The following is a 22,569-nucleotide window of genomic DNA, read 5'->3' as shown; positions in this document are numbered from 1 at the left end:
CCGCTCATCCACTGTTCACTGCCTTCACGAAGGGCAGGAAAAAGTCAAGCCTTTCTCTTGCAGATTTCTATACGTAAAACCATTTTTGAAAAGACGAAACATGTATGTCTCACGTGTCTTGACTCTACATCAAGAACAGTGCCTGAAAAGAAATACTAATTTATCGGGCAGCGTGTCCTACGGTAATTTTTCTTTTTTAACCTTGGTGGCTACAGATCATCTAGAGGATGTGATGAACACTGTGGATCCTCTCCCCCCAAAACCGCCCAGTAAGGTCAGTTCTCCGCCTCCTTTTACTGGCCCCCAAAGTAGCATTTGCACAGTAACTCCCCCCCTCCACACCCTCCCTCCTCCATCTGGGTCCAGCCTCAACCAGCGTATCTTAGCTGAACTCAGGCATCGATTTTACCTCCTCGACTAGAATCGCCTGGAAGCAGCGCACGCAACGTGGCCGCCCGCGGGCGAGTCCGGAACGCAGTTACCCGCCCCTGTTGCCCACCGGAACCGGAAGAGAAGGAACGCGTCAGGCTGGGGAACGGAAGAGAGGGCGAGGGATGTGTTTAGCAAAGGGACCCGCCACTCCGTTGTGTGTGCGATTGTGTTTGCTTCTTGGCGATGTTTCCAAGAGTCTCCGCGATCATACCTCTTCGCCTCCTCTCCCCCTTCCCTTTATGCCCTGGAGGCTCAGAGGCACCGGCGGCTGCGATTGTGCGACTCGGTGCTCCGCACGGAACGGTCAGGTACCGCATTTCGGCGCTGTGGGCCCCGCAGGTCTTCAGGCAACCCCTGGCCTCCCGCCGGTGTATTCAGTGATCTTTCTCCTGGGGTCGATGTTACTACCCGCGAGGTCCTAAAAGCCGTTGCTTTACATCTGAGGAAAGGGAAATCCCAGAAAGGTAAAATGACTTGCCCAAGGTCATATGTGAGTGAGAAACAGAGCTACGGATACGTGCATGGTCTGTCCTGTGCTCTCTACTACGTACCGCGCCTCGTACCTCTTGCCACTTCTCCCCTCATTCAATCCAGCCTCCAGAAGTAAAGTTGCCTTATTTTATTTTATTTTATTTTATTTTATTTTATTTTATTTTATTACTTGCCAAGAGTATAGTGGTCTCATTCCAGCCTCCATTTATCCTCTGGTTCATTATTGAAAGTATTTACAATGTACCAATACTGCTGTTAAGTCCCTAATAAAAACGATCCTGCCATCACGGAGCTTATGGTTCCACCAGGCAGGCAATTCAAGTACAGTGGAGTAAAGCTGAGATGGTGTAGGTAACACAGACTGCTTTATTAATACAAGTAACCGCTGGGTGAGCAAGTCGGGACAGCTAACCATTGTAGGAAAGAAAGGTTCAGAGTATCCTTTCTGGAAAAGAAATCTGATAAACTGTGGAGGGGAACTAAGGGTTGGAGCTAGCCAGGCAACAAAGGGTAGTTATGCATACTTTATGTTGGTATTTCTTCTCTGAGAACTCTCATCATTATGAAAACTTAATTTTACTGCATTATAGTCCCTGCAGAACGATATGGGGCCAGTCTGGTTAAGTGCAGCTCTAAGCAAGTTGGTAGCAGTGGGGATGGGAAGTAACAGCTGGATGGAGGAGAAAAATTGCACAGGTAGAATTGATATGATGTGACATATGAGGAAATAAGGGTAAGGTAGTGAAAAGATTTCAGCTGGCTGCCTTGAAGGATTAGGGTACCATTAATGCTAACAGAAGAATGAGCAGCTTTGAGAAGGCTTTTTAAAATACGTCACGGTTTTGAAAATACAAAATATCTATTATGGGAAGGAGCCCCTTCGGTACAGAAGGGTGAAAAATGGAAAGTCAGTAGGAGAGGGGACTCTTGAACGTGGATTTGGATGTGTTGGATTTGAAGTGCTATGGAGGGGCACCCGCGTGGCACAGTAGGTTAAGCGCCTGACTCTGGGTTTCAGCTCGGGTCATGATCTCACGCTTCGCCCACATTGGGCTCTGTGCTGGCAGCACGAAGCCTGCTCGGGATTCTCTCTCTCCCTCTGTCTCTGCCCCTCCCCCACTTGCACTGTCTCTGTCTCTCTCAAAATAAGCAAATAAACTTAAAAAACTTTTTTTTTTTCTTAAATGAAGTGCTGAGGAGATGGAGGCTCTCAGCAGAAACAAGCCCAAGTGGGAGGTTACGACTGGAGTTTTATTATTTTAGTGTTATGAAGTTAACTGCCTGTACCTGAGTTTCCTGTAATAAACACAGATTACTTTCTGTAACCTTGTAACAGCCTTGGAAGGAAACATTGAAGGAGGGAGGTTATATGTGAGATTCATTCTCCTGATTGACACCTTTCTGTTATAACACCTTTAATGTTAATTTAACTTGTACATACAAAATAATAGAGCATTTTCCTAAATTGAATTGTACCACATGGTGAATGATATTATGATGAAGGTCCTGTGTACTGATTATGAGGATGCTAGTTATGTGCCTGGTTTTGCATTCTAGTTAAGTGCCTGATTTGATAGCCTCTGTCATTTTTTTAAAAATTTATTTATTTTGAGAGAGAGCACTCATCGGAGCGAGAAAGGGGCAGAGAGAGAGAGAGAGAGGGAGAGAGAGAATCCCAAGCAGGCTCTGTGCTGTCAGTGCTGAGCTGACATGGGGCTTGATCTCATGAACTCCTGAGATCATGACCTAAGCCAAAGTCAAGAGTTGGACGTTTAACTGACTGAGCCACCCACACACCTGAGCCTCTGGCATACATGCATGTATTTGTGTGTGTGTGTGTGTGTGTCTGTATACACACACACACATATAAAAGAGGCTTTGCGCCCAACGTGGGGCTTGAACTCACGACTCTGAGATCAAGAGTTGCATGCTTCACCAGCTGAGCCAGCCAGGCGCCCCACCTCTGAAATTTTTATAAGCAGATCAGATAATTTGGTTCCGCATTTTTGGAAATAGCCATTTTGTCTTTCATTAAAAGGTCCCTAGCCTGGTACTCGCGTTTGCTAGCTTTGAGAACTTGGTATAATAAGTAACCCAGGGTCTCATGTAGGGTCTTGAGATGAGTTATATCAGAATCACCTGGCATCTTGGTTAAATGCAGGCATGTCCTTGGGCCCCATTCCAAACTTAGCAACTAAGAATCTCAGGAATATGTTTTAAATAAGCTCCCTATGTAATTCATATGATCCCTAAAGGTTAAGAGCCACTGATTTAACATCTTTGAATGTTAAGTTTCTTCTTCTATAATACAGTTTCTTCTTCTATAATACAAATAGTAAAACCGGTCCTATAAGATTGTAAGGATTAAATGACATACGTAGCATAGCTCCTCCAATGTGGTCCTCTGATGGGCAGCATCAACGTTACTTGAAACTTGTTAGAAATGCAAACTCTGAGTCCCTCTTCAAAGCTACTGAATCGATTCCTTGGTTGGACCACAGAACCTGTTTTTTAAAAGTCACTTAGGTAACTCTTAAGATATTGAAGTTTGAGAAACAGTGTTCTAACCTGTTATCTTCATAAAGATAGGGACCATGAAATTCTTATTTACTAATGTATCACCAGTGTGTAGGGTAGCGCTTGACACAAAGTAGATGCTCATTGTGTTTAATGAATGACTTTTCATACGTTATACTCTCTTAATCTAACACACTGATTAGTTTTTAAAGTTCTTCAGTATCAAGTATCAAAAGGTTTTTAACATCACAAAATAAAATTAGCTATTTGGGTTACTTAGATTTGGCAAATCTTTTGCATGAATTTGAAATCGATGTAATCATTTGTGTTGTTCTTTTTCACAAATGTATCTAATGAACAAAGCAGAAAGTAGCCACTGAATATCCTTTTTTTGTTCCATTTTAGCTTAGTTTACAAATGGTGATTGGTTAAATGACACGTAGCTCAGGGAGAAAGTTAATCAGATTAGAATAATACCCAGACATGGCTTTTGTTTTTTTAATCTTTTAAGTTTATTTTACTTATATTGAGAGAGAGAGAGACAGAAAATGGGAGGGACAGAGAGAGAATCCCAAGTAGGCTTCACACTGCAGCGTGGAGCCTGACATGGGGCTCGAACTCAACAACCATGAGATCATGACCTGAGCCAAAATCAATACTCGGCCCCTTAGTTGACTGAGCCACCCAGGCGCCCCTTTTATTTTTTTGTTTTATTTTTAAACAATTATTTATTCTTGAGAGAGAGAGAGAGAACACACATGTGGGAGGGGAGTGGAGAGGGGGACGGGTGCAGACAGGGAACGAGAGAATCCCAAGCACACTTCTGCATTGTGGAGCCCAATGCAGGGGAGATCACAACCTCAGCTGAAATCCAGAGGTGGACTGCTTAACCAGCTGAGCCACCCAGGAGCCCCTATCCAGACATGTTTTTTAAAGAAAGTAACCTTTCTTTGTTAATAGAAATGTTTATAGCTTTCAAAGAGGTATTATTATATCATGTTAAGGACATGGCAGTCAGTCAGTTTGGGGTTTGAAAATAATAAATGGAAATTTACTAACCCTGTCAGTGTTTTGCAACCTTTTTTTTTAAATGTTAGTTCCTGTCTTTTGTTAACCTGTAAACAATTACTTGTTTTTGATTTGTTGAAGCAATAGGTCAGACAGCATATGTCACAATATCTGTCAAAGTGGCTAGCCATAAAAACTCCAGCACCACATTCATCTGAAGGGCATTCCTGACAAAGGCAACTGATTTGCCATTTTCGTCCACTTAATAGTATTTCAGGACAGCTGCCTTAACCTTCTTTCTCTTATGCTTATTCTTCTGGGAGTGGTATAAGACTTCTTCCTTTTCTTAACACCGCCATGAAGTCTTAACACAAGATCAAGGGTAGACTCCTTTTGAATGTTGTGACAGGCCCGGTATATCCATCTTCCAGTTGCCCGCCAGTGGAGATCGGTCTCCACTGATCAAGAGGAATTCCTCCCTTATCCTGGATCTTGGCCTTTCCATTTTGTCTTCTTTTTGAGGGATCAGCCTGGAGAGTGATGGTCTTCCCCATAAGGGTTTTCACAAAAATCTGCAGCTCGGCAGTCGTTCCGCTGCCAAGAGCGGATCAGAAAGTTGCGACCTTTTTTAATGTCATGGAACAAATAGAAAATGATCTTTGTATCAAACCCTGAGGTAAATGGAGGGAGGCAACAGTTAGGTGCACCAGCAGCCCGGGCCTCCCTCAGCTACCCCAAGGACAAGGTGATCAATCAGTATCTCAGCACATCTGTACCCATTTGTGACTCACCAGCATGTCTTAGGTCTTAGTGAGCTTTAAGCTACATGACCTTGGGTAAATCGCTTCACTTCTCTGGTTTCCAGTTTCCTTATCTGCAGAATGGGGATAATACTTGCCTTATGGAGTTGATGTGGGTATGAGAAAATGCACATAAAATATGTTGCACCAGACTAGGCACATATTCTGTATTCAATAAATGTTAAAATTGCTTCATTATGGTTGCTGACAATAATAAAAAGCAAAAGGGAAGGGTTCGAATTGGAAAAATCTTAAAACAGAAGCAGTGCTTTTGAGTCACTTTATTATTTTGCATTGTATTTTTCATTTTTTTCTTTAACACATCTTTCTAGGACAAAAAATGAAGTCCACCGATATTTTGGCACGAACAACGTGATCTGTAACAAGAAAGATGAGCAGTCTGCTCCAACACGTGATATTTCCAAGGAAACGGAGACCCAAGAGAGTGTGAAGGAGAACACGAAAAAAGACTTGTTAGGTATTATTAAGGGCATGCGAGTTGAATTAAGCACAGCCAAAGTACAAACAACAAGGCCACCCAATAGAAGACAACTTAAGAGTATAGAGGCTACAACTGGCAGGCTTCACAAAGTTCCGGAAGATGCCCCAAAAAAGAGGTAAATTGAATGGAATTTCAACTGCGTTGAAAGTACTTTTTGAAACTCCTTTTTCTTTTAGAAAGGAATTTTAAATTAGAGGATCTGGGAGATACTGCATGAAGATTATCAGTTTGTAAACACGGAGACTTTAATACTTACTTGAAAGATACTATTACCCTTCTGTATTTAAATAGGAAGGGAACATGTGCATACAATCTAGAGAGGAAAAAGTAGAGATCTAATTGAGAATTCCACATATTCTTTTACATATTCATCAGTGTTATTAACTGTCACTTAATTGCCTCTTTAAACTGTTAATTACCAAATTGTTTATATCCTGATTTGGAAGTAGCTTCGCGTCTCTGAAGGACTCGTTTCTTTGAAATTTCCATTTAAAAAATTCCACCTAGGATAGAATGTAAGCATGTTGATTACAACTGTTGTATATGATTTCCTTTGACCAGTAATTATCAGTGTTCTCTACTTACATGATTTCCTTAACATGTAATTATTTATGCTTGTCAAAAGAGTATTATACTTCATTGATTCTAAGTGCAATCAGTAATATCTTAGCATTGTGTTGTGGTTTCAATGACAGTGTTTTGTTTTAATGATAGATAAATAATGGTGTTTCTTACATCAATCAAGTAATAAGGTATGTGGCTTGAAGATCCCCATCTCTGACTTCTCTTAGCAGAATCAACAGATAATGTAGATTCCTATCTTCCAGAACGACTTAATATTTTCATGAAACTTCTTGTCTCTATACTGTATCATATTGTATCGAAACTACCTCTGGAAAGCATAATTGGGTGGTAGGAAAAAAGCTAGTTCAAAAAATGAGTGGCCATCAAAGCTACCTCCTTCTCTTTACTTTTTTTAAGTAATCTCTACACCTAACATGGGACTTGAACCCATAACCCTGAGGTCAAGAGTCAGATGCTCTACCGAGCCAGCCAGGTACCCCCATCTTCTTCCTCCCTTTTAGAAACAAAATAAAGCAAAAATACTACATAAAAGTATATGGAATTAGGGGCACCTGGGTGACTCAGTTGGTTGAGCATCCAACTCTTGATTTCGGCTCAGGTCAGGATCCCAGGGTCATGGGATTGAGCTCCACATTGGGCTCTGTGCTGAGCTTGGAGGCTGCTTAAGATACATTCTCTCTTCCCCTCTTCCCCCCACTGCTCCCTCTCCCTCCACTCCTCTGCCCTGCACGTGCACTCTCCTTCTCAAATAAAAATTAAAAAAATTTTTTTTGTTATTAAATTTTGTTTAATGTTTATTTTTGAGAGAGAGACAGGGTGCGAGCAGGGGAGGGGTAGAGAGTGGGGGAGACACAGAATCTGAAGCAGGCTCCAGGCTCTGAGCTGTTGGCACAGAGCCCGACACAGGGCTTGAACTCAAACTGTGAAATCAGGACCTGAGCCAAAGTCAGATGGTTAACTGAGCCACCCAGGTGCCCCTCCCCCACCCCCCAATTTTTTTTTAAGTACACAGAATTAGATAATACAGACACACATGTATAAAAATACTTACCAAGAGTTTTTTTTAAGCTTGCAGACCTGTTTGTGACCCATTGTGCTTTTTTTATAATTATACAATTTAATTATCTGTTATATAAATGGTTAAAATGAGCTGAATGTTTTGCAAAGACTCAGGAAAGGAAATTTTAAAAATTCCTTTCCAATTAGGTATGAATGAGGCAAGTAGAAAAATGCAAGAAAATTCTGCATTCAGACTGCTTTGTAAGCATTTTTAAGTTCTTGCTGCATGTTTCTGCTTTAAAGAAACCAGAATTGGAACTCTTGGAGGATGTACTATGGGTGCAGTGTATATATAAAAGATCTATGTTGGAACTTCTATTCAAAGAGGCTTTGGTCCTACATCAAAAGATTGGTGAATGAGACCTATTTGTTTTGAGTTTTTAAAAATGAATCTTTTAGGGTGCCTGGCTGGCCCAGTTGGTAGAGCATGCGACTCTTGATCTCAGAGTCATGAGTTCAAGCCCCACATTGGATATAGAGTTTACTTAATAAAAATTTTTTAATGTATCTTTTAATGATTTTGTTCCCCACTCTTTTTTTTTTTTTTTAAGGGATCCCAGATGCACAGAATTGAGTAAATCATCTTTGATTCATGCTGACTGTCATTGCTCTATGCATGGCCTGTTTTTTAGTTTTTTTATTTGTATTATATACTGAACCCCCATTGATATAGTTAGTGTGGCTGCATAACAGTTGCCCCAAAATTTAGTGGCATAAAACAACCATTTTTTTATGCTCATGGATTCTGTGGGTCAGCAGTGTGGGCAGAGCACAGTGGAGAGGGTAATCTCTGTTCCGTGCTGTCCTTACTCAGAAGACTTGCAAGTCCAGAGGCTGGAATCCTCTGAAGGTTTGCTCATTCATTGCTCTGACAGTTGAAGCTGGCTGTTAGCTGAGACCTTAGCCAGGACTGTTACCAGAAACACCTACCTGTGGCCTCTCTGTGTGGCCTGGGCTTCCTCACTGCATGGCGGCTGGGTTCCTAGGGCGAGTGTCCCAAGAGAAAGGGAGCCGGGAGGAATTTGTATTGCTTTTATGATGTAGCCTTGGAATCAGATTGGACACTGCCACTCTCATTTCCTGTTTCATATTGACTTTTGAGGGGTACTTGCTTTTTATCATAGCAACTGCCAGAAAACCCATCTTCACAAAGATGATGTCAACAAAAGGCATGCGGTAGTCTAGTGTTAAAACCATGACTACCTTGCCTTAGTAGTTCAGTCACTGACAGATTGCTGTATTTCCTTGTAGTGCTCCAGGGTTCCTTAGGGCATAGTTTGGGAACCAAGATCATATTCTACATTGAGCTCCCTGTGCAAGGCTGTGGGACCAAACCCATAAGTTTCTTAGAATTCCTGTTTGTTTGAAAGACTCTCTGAGGCAGCATTTTAAATCTTGGGGTGCCTGGCCGACTCATTCGGTGGAGCATGAAACTCTTGATCTTGGGGTTGTGAGCTCAAGCCCCAGGTTGGGTGTAGAGGTTACTTAAAAATAAAATCTTCAAAAAAATAATCTTTCTAAGATCTTAACAGAGGGTTTTGCAGTCATGCCTATAGTTTTCCTGACACCGCACTGAATTTGATTTCTGTTCAGAAACCATTTCTTTTTTTCAGAGAGAAAGAGTGCAGGAGCTTGAGCCAGTGAGGGAGGGGCAGAGGGAGAGAGACTCTTAAGCAGGCTCTACATACGTACGTAGCCTAGCACGGCACTCCATCTCATGACCGGAGCTGAAATCGAGTCAGACGCTCAACCAACTGAGCCACCCAGGCACCCCTGTTCAGAAACCATTTTAAATTTTAGCATTGTTTGCTGTCTGGAGGGGCTGAGAATGAAAAATGTTTTCTTTTGGATACCTGCAAGTCTTGGCTCCTTTATATGGAACGGTTCTTTCTTATCTCTTCTCACATTTTACCATCTGCAACTAAGGTTCAACACTGGAAGTCTCCTTAGACTGGCTCATCCAGTTCGTTGAGTGTGTTTCCTGTTTCCCACCTTACTAGAAGCAACAATGCTGCTGCCCCTTTTCTGTAGCTTCCAGTAATGTTGATTTTCCTAAAGCTCTCCCTCACAGTGGCTTTGAGAGCCTTCAAGCTCTAAGTCTCTTTGAGGCCCTAAGTTCTCATCAATACTTGCCTCAAGGTCTTTCCAGTTTCTACCCACTGCCCAATACCCAAACCTCCTCCATACATTTTAGGTTTTTTGTTACAGTAGCACCCAACCTCCAGGCACCAAAATGTGTTCCAGTTAAGTGTTGCTGCATAACAAACCATCCCAAAGCTTGGCCGCAGCATCTCTGCAGCGTAGGCAGAGGTAGCTGTGTCCGCCCCACTTGGCGCTAGTGAGAGCCGGTGCAAGGCCAAGGTCTCGTGAGTCTGAATGTGTTGTGGAACTAGTAAGAACCCTGGGGAGAACAGCAGTGACCACAGTTTCTAGCTCCTACTGTAACTTTCTCTCAACCAAGCAACTACCAGTAAGAAGGATTCAGCTATTTATTAATTAATGAATCCACTAGTAGAAATTTAGATTATTTCTAGTTTTCCATTAGTACAAAATAATGCTATGATTAACATCATTCATTCATTCAGCAACTTTAGATTGCCGTTAGAGCTCAGGCACTGTCCAAAGGGATGGAGGTAGAACACTGAACAAAACAAGTCTCTATTCCTTACAAATGGGGGAAGAGTCAGGGGGCGGAAGAGGATGTTTTCACGCCACACACAGACACATAGTACATCAGGTGATGAAACATGAGGAAAAATAGGAGTGATCGGTTAGAGAGGTGCTATTTCTTAAAAAGGGATCATGGAAGAATAATGATTGAGTAAAGACCTGAAATAAAGTTATAGATAAAGCAATGCAGATACCTGAGAATGCTTTGCCTGTCAGGCACAGGGGCTGGAACTGCTTGGACCTTGCATTTGGAGTGTGCAGGATCCCTCCAATTCTGTGTGTACCTGCTTATTTTCTTTAGACAAATACTCCTGGAAGTGGAACTAGTGGGTGAAAGGATGGGGGTGTATTTTAGACTTTTAATGTATGCCATCAAATTGCCAAACGTTACGCTGATTTGTGTCCACTCAGTAGTATCCTTCCCCTTATTAGAATTTCTTTTCTGAAATTGTGTATGCTGTATAGTTCATATTAAAGAAATTTAGGGAGTACAGAAGGGTATAAAGTATGTTTTCATGAAATAGTCTGAGTTATAGGATAGAATAGATTTTTAAGAGACATTTTTACAAGGTCTCATTACCTTTTTAAAATCTGTGTAGAGGGGCACCTGGGTGGCTCGGTCGGTTAAGTGTCCAACTCTTGATTTTGTCTCAGGTCATGATCTCATGGTTGTGAAATCAAGCCCCGCATCGGGCTTGGGATTCATTCTCTCTCTCTCTCTCTCTCTCTCTCCTCCCCCCCCCCCCCCCCCCGCCGCTCCCCCACTCGCACTCTCTTGCTCTCAAAATAAATAAGCTTTAAAAAATAAATAAAAATAGAAAAAATGATTTGGAGTGAAGTTCAAACCTTATTCACTGGCAACAGTTTTGAAAGTAGCTCATTTCTTTTTGACTAATTGTAATAGTCCCTCTTTTATTCTATTTTTCTTCCTTGGCCGTCAGATTCTAGATCTCTCCTATCTTGGTAGGCGAAGTCCTTAAATCTTTATCCAACAACCTCAGGGATTTGGGAACTTTGATTTGCATATTAGACAGCAGATCTTTATATAGAAAGTCAAGTATAGTAAAACGTTAACTTGAATCCCACTCATTGAGATGGCAATTCTTAGTTAATATGTAAATAATGTAGACAGTTTCCTTTTACGTCTAGCACAGTTTTCTATTAATTTACCCTAATTTACTAAAGAGTAGCATTTTGGGGTTTTTTAGCGTTTTCTTACGGAAAACTTGAAACAAAATGTAATAAACTTGTACCTAAACTACACGACATCCACAAAGTGTACCTACCTGTTACACAGCTTCAGTAATCATTTTGCCATTCTTGTGTCATCTGTGTGTTCACCTACTTTGCGTCTCCTGCTAGATGATAACGATGATTTCTGGGCTTTGTTTTTGGGTTTTTTTTTTCAGGTAAAGTTTACATACTTTGAAGTGTACACATCTTAGCTGTAGGATTCTGGCAAATGCATATGCCCATGTGCTTATCAGATGCAGAGCATTTCTCATTTCTGTCTTTCCGTCAGTAGACTTCTGTCCTGAGACAACCACTACTCTGACTTTTTTCACCTTAGGTTAATTTTGCATATTCTAGAACTTGGTGTAAATGGAATCGTACAAAGCATACTCTTTTTTTTTAATGTAACTTTTCATTGTTTCATTCACGTTGTAGGTGTGAGTTGAACTATTCCATCATATGAACTTATCATGATGTGCGAATAGGTTTAGCTACGTTAATATTTTCTTGCAGTATAGTTTCTGAAATACATTGGCGTCTCATTTAAAAATCCATAAATTGGGGCACGTGGGTGGCTCAGTCGGTTGAGCATCCAACTTCAGCTCAGGTCATGATTATCATGGGCTTGCTGCTGTCAGCACGAAGCCTGCTTTGGATCCTCTGTCCCCTTCTCTCTCTCTGCCACTTCCCCAGTTGTGCACACTCTCTCAAAAATAAACATTTAAAAAAATAATAAATAGGGGCGCCTGGGTGGGTCAGTCGGTTGAGCGTCCGACTTCGGCTCAGGTCATGATCTCACGGTCCGTGGGTTCGAGCCCCGCGTAGGGCTCTGTGCTGACAGCTCAGAGCCTGGAGCCTGCTTCGGACTCTGTGTCTCCCTCTCTCTCTGCCCCTCCCCCGTTCATACTCTGTCTCTCTCTGTCTCAAAAATAAATAAAACATTAAAATAAAATTTTAAAAAATAATAAAATAAAAATCCAGCAAATTATAATTAAGGCTGATCCCTCCCCCTCCCCCTTTTATTTTTCTTTTCCTTACTTTGTGCTTCAACAAGTATCCAGTAACTTCAGCTTTCAACATTTTAAAGTTTATATAAAACTAACACCTAATATTTACAAATTCTTGATTTTGTTAGAAATTGATTTTTTTTAATGTTTTATTTTTAAGAAAGAGAGCGCACAAGCAGGGTAGGGGCAGAGTGAGAGGGCGGCAGAGGATCAGAGACCGATGTGGGACTTGAACTCACAAACCGTGGGATCATGACCTGAGCCGAAGTCAGACGTTCAACCGCCTGAGCCACCCAGGTGCCCCAGAAATTGATTTTTTTTAATGTTCTTATTTATTTTTGAGAGAGACACAGAGAGACAGAGCACGAGTGGGGGAGGGGCAGAGAGAGAGAGGGAGACACAGAATCCGAAGCAGGGTCCAGGCTCTGAGCTGTCAGCACAGAGCCCGACGCGGGGCTCGAACTCACGAACCATGAGATCATGACCTGAGCTGAAGTCGGACACTTAACCGACTGAGCCACCCAGGTGCCCCTGACATTTTTTTGAATGACAGAAAAGTTTTCTCTGGAAAAAAATCATTTTACTTCCCACTAAACAAATGGCATAGTAAGTAATGCCTCCTTTTTTTCTCACTTGCGTTTCCTTTTCTTTGTCAGAACCAAGTCCCTGAGTCCTGAGTTGGTAGCAGCCGCAGCTGCTGTTGCAGATGTTCTCCCGTTCGATAAGCAGATGACCAAGTCAGAGCTGCTCAGGCAGCTCCAGCAGCACGAGGAAGTCTCAAAGGCACAGAAGGATGGAGAAAGAGCTAAAATTAGGTTAGTGGATCAAATAGTTCTGTCAGTAATGCTGGTTTCTCAAAATAGGCTGTTTTCATGTGAGTGGTGAGTAATACGCAATTATATTCATACATTTATATTTTATATAAAATATTTCTCTTAAGTGGAATGTTAGTAATTAGGTTTTTTAAAAATGATCTGAAGTAAGATTGCAGTTTGTAAAAGATCAGTGGGATGGTTAAAGTTTTCTTCTGCCAAGTTATACAATTTCTTGCTCCTAAAAAAGAAACTGTAAATTCGGTAGTGTTATTAAAAACAAATACAGAATAAGACAGTTTCTCTGAGAAGATTCATTTTTTCCGTTAAATAATCTGTTGGTCGTGTGCAGAGTGCGATCATCTTCAGGCCTGTTTCCTTCAGTTTTTGCTCTTATCCTTACGTTTAGCTGACACCTTCCCATCCATCCTCTCGTCTCATACTTGATGCCCTGTTTGAAGTCGATATACAGCTTCAGATGTTTGATACTTTTTCATTAGTGACACTTTTTTTTAAATAAACAACACTTTTAATTCATGTTTTAAATTCACATTTCTGAAGAACACCTTCAAAAGTTAGGTTTCAGAAGGAAACATAAATCTTGGTGGTCTGTGGAGTGTGAATGTTAATAATGTGTGTGTGACATGTAATCTTTCATTTAAGGGGTGCCTGAGTGGCTCAGTCGGTTAAACACCTGACTCTTCATTTCAGCTCGGGTCATGATCTCACAGTTCGTGGGTTCGAGCCCCACATTGGGCTCTGTGCTGGCAGTGTGGAGCCTGCTTGGGATTCTCTCTCTCCCTCTCTCTCTGCCACCCCCCCCCCCAATAAATAAATAAACTTAAAAAAAATCTTTCATTTAAACATAACATTTAATGCTATATTACTGCATAGAAGTGAAGTATAAACAAAGTGATATGAATCTCATGTGTAAGAAAGTTTTTTACTATTCTGTAGCTAAAATTTCTAATACACTGACCTTTTTCTTATTTCAGTGTCAGTAACATAATATCAGATATGAAAATTGCCAAATCTTCCACAGCTAGAGTTAGTACAAGACCAGTGCATCAAATTCAGTTTGATGAAGGATCTAACGATTACGTGGGCCAGAAGAAGACCAATGATCTTAAAAAAAGGTATTCAGGCTCTTTGGTTTTGTTTATTTCTCTGTAGGTTTACTTTATTCTGTGCCTGTTATTGCTGATAGGTGTTTGAGCATTATAGATGAAATTATAACTGTTTTCTCACTCTGCGTGTACCATGTCTTACAGAGGAAAAGGTGTTCTGGGTTTAGCAGTCTTATGCTTTTCTATACCATTAATCAAGTTGGGCCCTTTCTCCCATTTACCCACGATGAATAGAGGTCTCCTGATTTAGGATAAGTGAAGCTGATTTAATGCTGAACAAACGAACATTTTGTGAGAAGCATTATTTTTCATTCTGATTCATACATAACAATGTATATTCATATAACCTTTATATTTCTCTATATAATTATCATTATTCATATCTTAGAGAAATAAGCCATCATCAAAAAAAGAAAGAAAGGAAGATCCATTATAATATCTGAAAGTGGCAGATATTTGTGGCAATTTGAATTTGGTAATTTGCAGACTTCAAGATGCTAAGCCATGTTTTACATAATTATTTTATAATACAAAGCTGTCTGTATTCACATAAAGTTTCTGCTTTCTCTCCTTCAAGCCCATAAAGTGAAAGTTGGGGACAGGGAACCAGATATTTATAGCACGCTGTGACAAAAACTAACTGATCTTTGTAGGAGGAGGTGCCTACAGTGGAGTATTTTTGATGTGTTATGTACCGTGGATTTTCTTTTAATTATAATTCCAGCAACTTGAGTTAGCTCTTTTCAGAAGTTAAACTATGAATTTGTACAGGAAAATTGTAAAAGATGGTCAGCAGTTAACAAAGGAAGTTCAAGAGGTTACAATGACTTTGGGAAATTATTTGAATTACTAATTTAAAGTGATTTTATACCTATGACATATTATTAGATAAAATAGAATGAGTACTTGGAGTTTTACTTAAGATTCCTCAAGAATATTTAATTTCAGGGGCGCCTGGCTGGCTCAGTCAGTAGAGCATGCAATTCTTGATCTGGGGTCATGAGTTCAAACCCCACGTTGGGTATAGAACTTACTTTAAAAAAGAGTATTTAATTTCAGTCTTGTTTGAATCATTCTTTGTTGAAATGATTTCATGATTCCATGCAATTATGTCAGAATGCTATATCATAATTTGATTCTTAATGATATTAGCTGTCATTAAAAACTAGAAGGTGGCAGGCACATGACTGGCTCGGTCAGTAGAGCTTGTGACTGTTGATCTGGGGGTCGTGAGTTCAAGCCTCGAGTTGGGTGTAGAGATTACTTAAAAGTAAAATCTTACAGGAGCACCTAGGTGGCTCAGTCAGTTAAGTGTCCAACTTGGATTCAGGTCATGATCTCATGGTTCATGGGTTTGAACCCCATGTCGGGGCTCTGTGCTGACAGCTCAGAGCCTGGAGTCTGCTTCAGATTCTGCGTCTCTCCCTGTCTCTCTGTCCCTCCCCTGCTCGCTCTCTCTCTCTCTCTCTCTCCCAAAAATAAACATTAAAAAAAAATTTTTTTTAAGTAAAATCTTAAAAGAAAAGTTAGAAAGTGGGAAGGGAGTAGCTAAAAAAGTAGGACCGGGGTTTATGTGCATATAATGGCTATATTAAAAAACTGACTGAAGGACTCTAGAGTTAGGGAAAGCAGTGGTAAGACACCAAGTTGTTCTCCCTGCTCTGTCCTGGGACAGCCTGAGACAATCCACCATTAATATGCCCTGGGCTGATTCCTTCAGTAAGAGAACAGAGAAGTGTGAGGCACAGAGCACTGGCCCTAGCATACCTCAGAGTCTTGGCACTGTGCTAGACCAATCCCAGAACTGCGGCAACTTGCGTAGCCTCGTTGGTCTGTTTCCTCATCTAGGAGATGCTAACTTAAATGGCTTTCTTGAGAAATAGGAAAGGGATGTGCAGACTCTATATAGTAGATGCAATGAAAACGTCTGTTCCCCTCCTTTCCCCTTTAGTACCTTCTAAAATTCCATACTTTACCAGATCATTCCCTCTTTACCATGAGTCACCTTAATCCATCATCCTGTTGACCTGATGCAAAGTTGGGGACTGCTGGGTGCAGAGAAGAATGCAAGCCCTGAGGATGGTTCTGGAGCATAAATACCTTTGTTTAAAATACTTGGGGACCTGCTAGCGAAAACCTGAAGTGATTTGAGATCACTTTATCTAATTTTAATATGGTATTTGCATTTTTTCAGTTAGTGTGATATTGTAGAAAAAAGTAATGTGATCCAGAAAAGTATTCAAAATTATTTTAAAAGTAACTGTCCATTTTTTAAACTGGCTTTTAATCTGCCAGTAAATTTATGTAAGGATGCATGTAAGGTGATACATGAAGCAGTTGATTAAAATATACAAGGAAAAGTTATCTGTTAACTCTCTGACATTAATTTCAATAATTAAAAATGTTATATAAAGAAAGTTAATCATTATGTTAAAATTACAGAATGATTGCTTTATAAGTGGGAATGTTTTGATTTATCTGTGCCATCTTTTATAATTATAGTTTGTAATTAAACATGCAGTGTTTTCTGCCTTTAAACTGAGACAAACGTTGACTTCAACAACTTTTAATTTAGCATATTTTAATAGCTGTCTAATGTTGAGTTTTCTAAAACCTTAATATGAAATGGATCACGTAAAAATTATGGCAATTCAAACTAATCTTTTCAATTAGCTGTTTTAGACATTAAACTATTTAACCCGCTTTATTGTATCATGATGCAAAACTTCAAGTGCATTTGTTCCGGTTTTTCGTTGTCAGTTCTAAAGATGCAGAAATTTAGTTAAAATGTCTGGGTATGAGTCAGTGGAATATTTTTAAACTTCTACGTTGAGTATTTCATATACAATTTTCTTTTTCTAAAGAATTTTTTGTTGGCAGTGTATAAAAATATTAACTTAAATTGTTTTTTCTTTTCCAGCCTTAGGAAAAATATGCTCAAGGGGAAGAGACTTAATATTTTTGACCTTAAGGCCGTTACTGAAGAGGCACCCGAAACAGGTTTGTTAAGAACAACACAATTGGGGGGTGCTGGAGTGTTAATAAGTTAAGGGTTCAAGTCTTGGTTTTGGCTTAGGTCATGATTTCTCAGTTTGCAGGATGAAGCACCACATCAAGCTCCGTGCTAACAGCACGGAGCCTACTTGGGTCTCTCTCTCTCTCTCTCTCTCTCTCTCTCTCTCTCTCTCTCTCCCTCCCTCCCTCCCCCCCCCTTCTCTCTTGCATGCATGCGTGCTCTCGCTCACTCTCTAAAAAAAAAATAAACATAAAAAAAAGAACAACACTGTTTCTCAAGTATACAAACATTCCATCTTTCAACAACGTCCTTCACGTTTTGATTACATAATGTCAAGTATTTTAATAAGCCATCCTGTCATTGACCTGGGTCCTGCTTATGAACGTAGTTGTTGACATTGCCAGTCTTGGTCATATGTGTCCCTTGAAATGTTGCATGCTATGAGACAGCGGGAGGTAACTCCTACCAGCTTCCTGAATCCAGAGCTATCAGTTGGCTGCTGATTTGGGTTAGAACATTAATGATCACCTACCATTTGCAGCTGTGCTATTACAAAAGCTAAACTGTGGCTTCGGCCCTAGAGCAGCTTGCTGTCCAGAAGAGGAGATAGCATTTGTAGAAGTGACTTAGTGAGGTGATTTGGAGATTGTTTCGGAGCTGGGAAGAAGAGCATTCAGGAGATCTATTTAGCAGTCTCATGTTTTTTTCTTAATACATAGTTAGTCCTTGTTCTTTACTCTTCCCCCTTTCTTCTTTGGGTAAGAAGTCAAATCCTTCAAATTCATCATTTGAAGTCTAATTCAAAGAGATACGAGACGTCGTCTTGCTTGACGTTAAATATGGTTTAGTGATAACTTAAAATAGATGAGAAAATTCAATGCAAATGGTCTTCAGCTTACAAGTGACTTTCATTTCCAAAGATTCTAAGTTAGCTTTTGGGACTTCATAGAAATAATTTTATAATTGATTTTTAAGTTCTGAGGCCAGCCTCCAGTGTCTCATTTAATCTATCACTTATATAAACATCTGATTTTTCCCAATATTCAATAAACCTTTAGATGTTGGGGCCTAGGTTTCACTGACTTTTGTATACCCAGCAGCACCTAACCAAGTGGCTTACAGATCATAGGAATTAGTTATGTTAAATTGTAAATGCTTTTTTTTGAACAAATTGAGCTATATAATATCTATCCATAGAGGAAAACTCAAGTGATTTGAGATCACTTTATCTAATTTTAATATGATATTTACATTAATCAATCAGTGTTTGTTCATTTAAAACTGAAAAGAAAGCTAAGAGAACAACCTCCTTTCTCTTATGTGAAAACTGCATTGTTTGAGCTTGCTGTCTCTCAAATAAATAAACATTTTTTTTCTTTCTTAAAGGGAATTTACTGTCAGGGCAGTCACTGTTGTCCACCTAATGAACAACCAGAAGAGGCACTTGTATTCTTAAAGAAGCCAATTTGCTTTTTTTGATCAGAAATCCTGTTCCTAAAACTGAAATTAGCTGGCAAGGAAGTACTGAAATTTTATAAAACAGTATAAAATGATTGTACTTTAATAAGGAAAGTAATATGCAAATTTATGAAAATTTACTCTAATGAAGGTACTGTTTAATAAGTTATACTTGCATGAGTCTAAAGAACGTCTTTTGTTCCCAATTAAATACAGTAGCAGCAACATGCAGACTTAAATTTAGCATTTATTCACTGCTGTTTCCCTATCACCTAAAATAATGCCTGACATATAATTTACATTCAGCAATTATTGATTGAATGAGTTCTTCTATCCCAGGATTCCCGCATTTTGCTCCCTCCATGTTCCTGCCACTGCTGCAAAGGATATAGTCATAGACCCTACTGCTTATCCTGGAGTAATCTAGAGCCAAGAGGCCAGATAGCTTAATGGAAGGAGTTTCAGTATTTGATAGGTGTGGATTATTCAAATTCATATTCTGGCATACTAACCTCTTTGAGTTTTCCTTTCTCCATCTGTAAAATAGGGCTGATACATACCTCTCAAGGCTTAAATGAACTAATGTGTAATTGAAGTGTCAGGAGCACAATGGACATTCAGTACATAGATGCAGCTATTAGCAACAACGATGATGGCGTTGAGGCACCTGGGTGGCTCAGTCGGTTAAGTGTCCGATTTCAGCTCATGTCATGATCTCACTGCTTGTGAGTTCAAGCCCCGCGTTGGCTCTGTGCTGGCAGCTTGGAGCCTGGAGCCTGCTTCGGATTCTGTGTCTCCCTCTCTCTCTGTCCCTCCCTTGCTTACGCTTTGCCTCTCTCTCTCTCTCTCTCAAATATAAAATAAAACATTAAAAAAATTTTTTAAATAGAAAAAAACGTAATGATGATGGTGTTGATGATCATGGAAAAGACATAGGTTCATCAGTGTCCACTGAATAAATCTATAAAATGGGACTATGATAATTATTTTACTGTTATGATTACTCTGGAAATGTGGCTAATTAAGCCTAACTGCTATGATCTTTTCTCTGTATGAGATGTTCTAGGCCAACATACTTAATATCTAGCAGTCAGTGTGCAGTCAGACGTGGCTGTACATGAATTTTCGTATACAAGTCTGTGTGGACATATGTTTTCTCTTGGGTAAATATCTAGGAGTCAAATGGTTGTATGCAAAGTGTATTTTCTAATTTTTTAAGTAACCGCCAAACTATTTTTCAAAGAGGTTGTGCCATTTTACACTCCCACCAACAGTGACTGGTGGAAATGCAGTTCATTCTTGAAAAGTGTCTTACATTTCCAAAGCGAATAAAATGATTAAAATGTGATATGATGGTGGTTATAAGCTAACATGATATTAACTTACTTAGAGGGTTGGTTGTGAGGATTAAATGAACTAATGTAGAAAAAGCATTAGCACAGAGTAAGTGCTCCGTATCCGTTAGTAGTATTGTTCTTATGTTAATTTAATTTCTTTGGTCTTTATTAGTTGTATATTGGTGACTTATCTTGACAGACTAAAAGGTAAACAGGCTGGACTATAAATATCAAAGTCACATGTCTTATAAAAAATATTCACATTCATGGAAACATCCTTAAACAAAATACATATTTTTTTTTTCCTTTCCAGTAGAGGGGGCAGTGAGACTTCAGGGCTTGCTTGCCTAGCAGTGTAGTAAAACAGAAGCCAAGGTTTGCAATTATGGTTGCTGCAGGCTTTTTATGTCATTTTTGAACAGTTTGAGCTCTCAGAGAATGACCTTCCATTATATACTGTTTATGTATATCCCTCAGGACCTGAAATGTTTCACCAATTTGGAGTTGATTATAACATTTTTGTAAAAATAAAGATATATACGCATTGACTTGTGATTATTTGAAATGTTTTTATTATACAGAGACAGCACCTTCACTTTGGGATGTGGAATTTGCTAAGCAGTTAGCTGAGGTAAATGAACAGCCCCTTCAGAATGGTTTTGAAGAGATGATCCAGTGGACCAAAGAGGGGAAACTGTGGGAGTTTCCGATTAACAACGAAGCAGGTAAATCTTAATTTCAGAGTTTTATACAATTCAGTGATGGAGATTAAATCTGGCAGGTGTTCAGTCATAGAGTCTGGATACTTACATGAATTTCAGAACTTTGTATAAATTTCTTCGTGGTGTCTGAAAAGAAATTTCACAATGTTTTTAAAAGGAACGTTAGGGGGCACCTGGCTGGCTCAGTTAATGGAGCATGTAACTCTTGATCTCAGGGTTGTGAGTTCAAGACCCATGTTGGGTGTAGAGTTTACTTAAAAATAAAATCTTTAGAAAGTAAAATAAAAGGAATGTTAGAACTTCCCTTAATTCTAGATGTTTGATAAGGAAACTAAAGAAGTAAAATTATATGGCAGAAATGCATCATGAATTGCTTTGTGACAAGAAAGTGTTGACTGCAAATGATGACAGTTCTCTGGTTGCTCAGCCAGGATTATCTGGAAAATCTCATACATTTAATCCTGGAAATGACATCATATTTCAATTTTAGAGAACATTACAAGTCTCACAAAGCCTTAACTGGTTATCTTTTACTCATAAAACCATTGCATTAATGAGGTGCAAGGTTCTTGTACTTGAAAACTACTCAAAGCAAAAATGTTGGAAGGCTTCGAAATTTCTTGGAACTCTGGCAGCATACCTAGATGCTTTGGTGCTATTACCTACTTTCCTGGAGATTATTCTGGAGATGATACCTCTTCCTCACTCAAAAGGAAAACAGTATTACTTTGCTACTTACGTTTTGTGGTATTTTTTGTATCATCATCAGCTAATCGTTTTAGATGTATTTTCAATTAGAAGAGGTTCATTTACTTTTATGGTACAATTAGGTAGGAGTTGCAAACACCTCAGTAAATCTTGGGAAAGTATAGTCCATATTTTAACCTTTGTAGTATTATACAGTCACCTTAATATTTTATTTTTTGATGACATTTGATTTGTTTGGATTAATAAATGGAACAGAAACTTAAATATCAGAAATATTTTGTCTTCTATCTTGATGAAGTGTTACTTTGTTTAGGAAAACTTTTTAGAGACTTAACAATTCTTTAGCAAATTCGTAATAGTTTGTGTATTTGTGTGGTATATGCAGTAATAAAGGATGCTGTGTTTCATCTGTTACATAACATGTATATTTGCCAAAGTATTATGCTTTCCATACTCTGGTAGGTGTCAGGAAAAAAAACCCCAAGGACTTTTCAGTTGTACAAACCAGAGTACAGATCTGAACTCTCCCATTGCTTTTTGCCATTTGCCTTTGAGGAAACTAACCTCTTGAGCCTTAGTTTCCTCATCTGTAAAATTAAAGATACCTCACTGGAAGAGTATAAGAAATAAAACAAAGTTATTGGTTTGCTCAGCACAGTTCTTGGCATGTAAGACATGTGAATAAAGGTTAATTCATTTCCCCTCCTGTATGAACATAGGATTTTAAAAGGAGAAAAGAACTGGGGCCTGGGTGACTCAGTTGGTTAAGAAACCACCTGCATGCAGCTCAGATCATGATCTCACAGTTCGTGAGTTCGAGCTCCACGTCAGGCTCTGTGCTGATAGCTCAGAGCCTGGATCTGCTTCAGATTCTGTGTCTCCCTCTCTCTCTTCCCCTCCCCCACTTGTGCTCTTTTTCTCTCAAAAATAAACATTAAAAAAATTCAGAGAGGGGCACCTGCATGGCTCAGTCAGTTGAGTGTCCAATTTCGGCTCAGGTCATGATCTCGCGGTTTGTGGGTTCAGACCCTGTGTCAGGCTCCATGCTGACAGCTTGGAGCCTGGAGCCTGCTTCAGATTCTGT

General features: G+C 39.6%; 1 protein-coding gene and 1 pseudogene across 4 annotated transcripts in view; one reads left to right on the top strand and one right to left on the bottom strand.

The window, feature by feature from the left end:
* The first annotated feature begins 511 nt into the window (after positions 1-511).
* The window catches only part of MRPS31 (mitochondrial ribosomal protein S31), a 33,040-nt gene continuing 10,982 nt past the window's right edge, over positions 512-22,569 (top strand). The window contains exons 1-6 of one of the 4 annotated variants that reach the window (XM_053214837.1): positions 512-740; positions 5,582-5,866; positions 12,962-13,120; positions 14,113-14,253; positions 17,165-17,244; positions 20,637-20,780. In XM_053214837.1, the coding sequence (XP_053070812.1) occupies positions 616-740; positions 5,582-5,866; positions 12,962-13,120; positions 14,113-14,253; positions 17,165-17,244; positions 20,637-20,780 (934 nt within the window). In that variant the 5' untranslated portion in view covers positions 512-615. The remainder of the gene's footprint in view (positions 741-5,581; positions 5,867-12,961; positions 13,121-14,112; positions 14,254-17,164; positions 17,245-20,636; positions 20,781-22,569) is intronic. The other 3 variants (XM_015069656.3, XM_027064745.2, XM_027064743.2) reach the window with 3 other exon arrangements.
* Positions 4,431-5,445, bottom strand: LOC106972641 (ubiquitin-40S ribosomal protein S27a-like; annotated as a pseudogene).

Source organism: Acinonyx jubatus, chromosome A1 (assembly GCF_027475565.1).
Source record: "Acinonyx jubatus isolate Ajub_Pintada_27869175 chromosome A1, VMU_Ajub_asm_v1.0, whole genome shotgun sequence".
Lineage (NCBI taxonomy): Eukaryota > Metazoa > Chordata > Mammalia > Carnivora > Felidae > Acinonyx > Acinonyx jubatus.
Note: the sequence above shows the minus strand (reverse complement) of the source record. Positions and strands in the feature narration are given on the sequence as shown.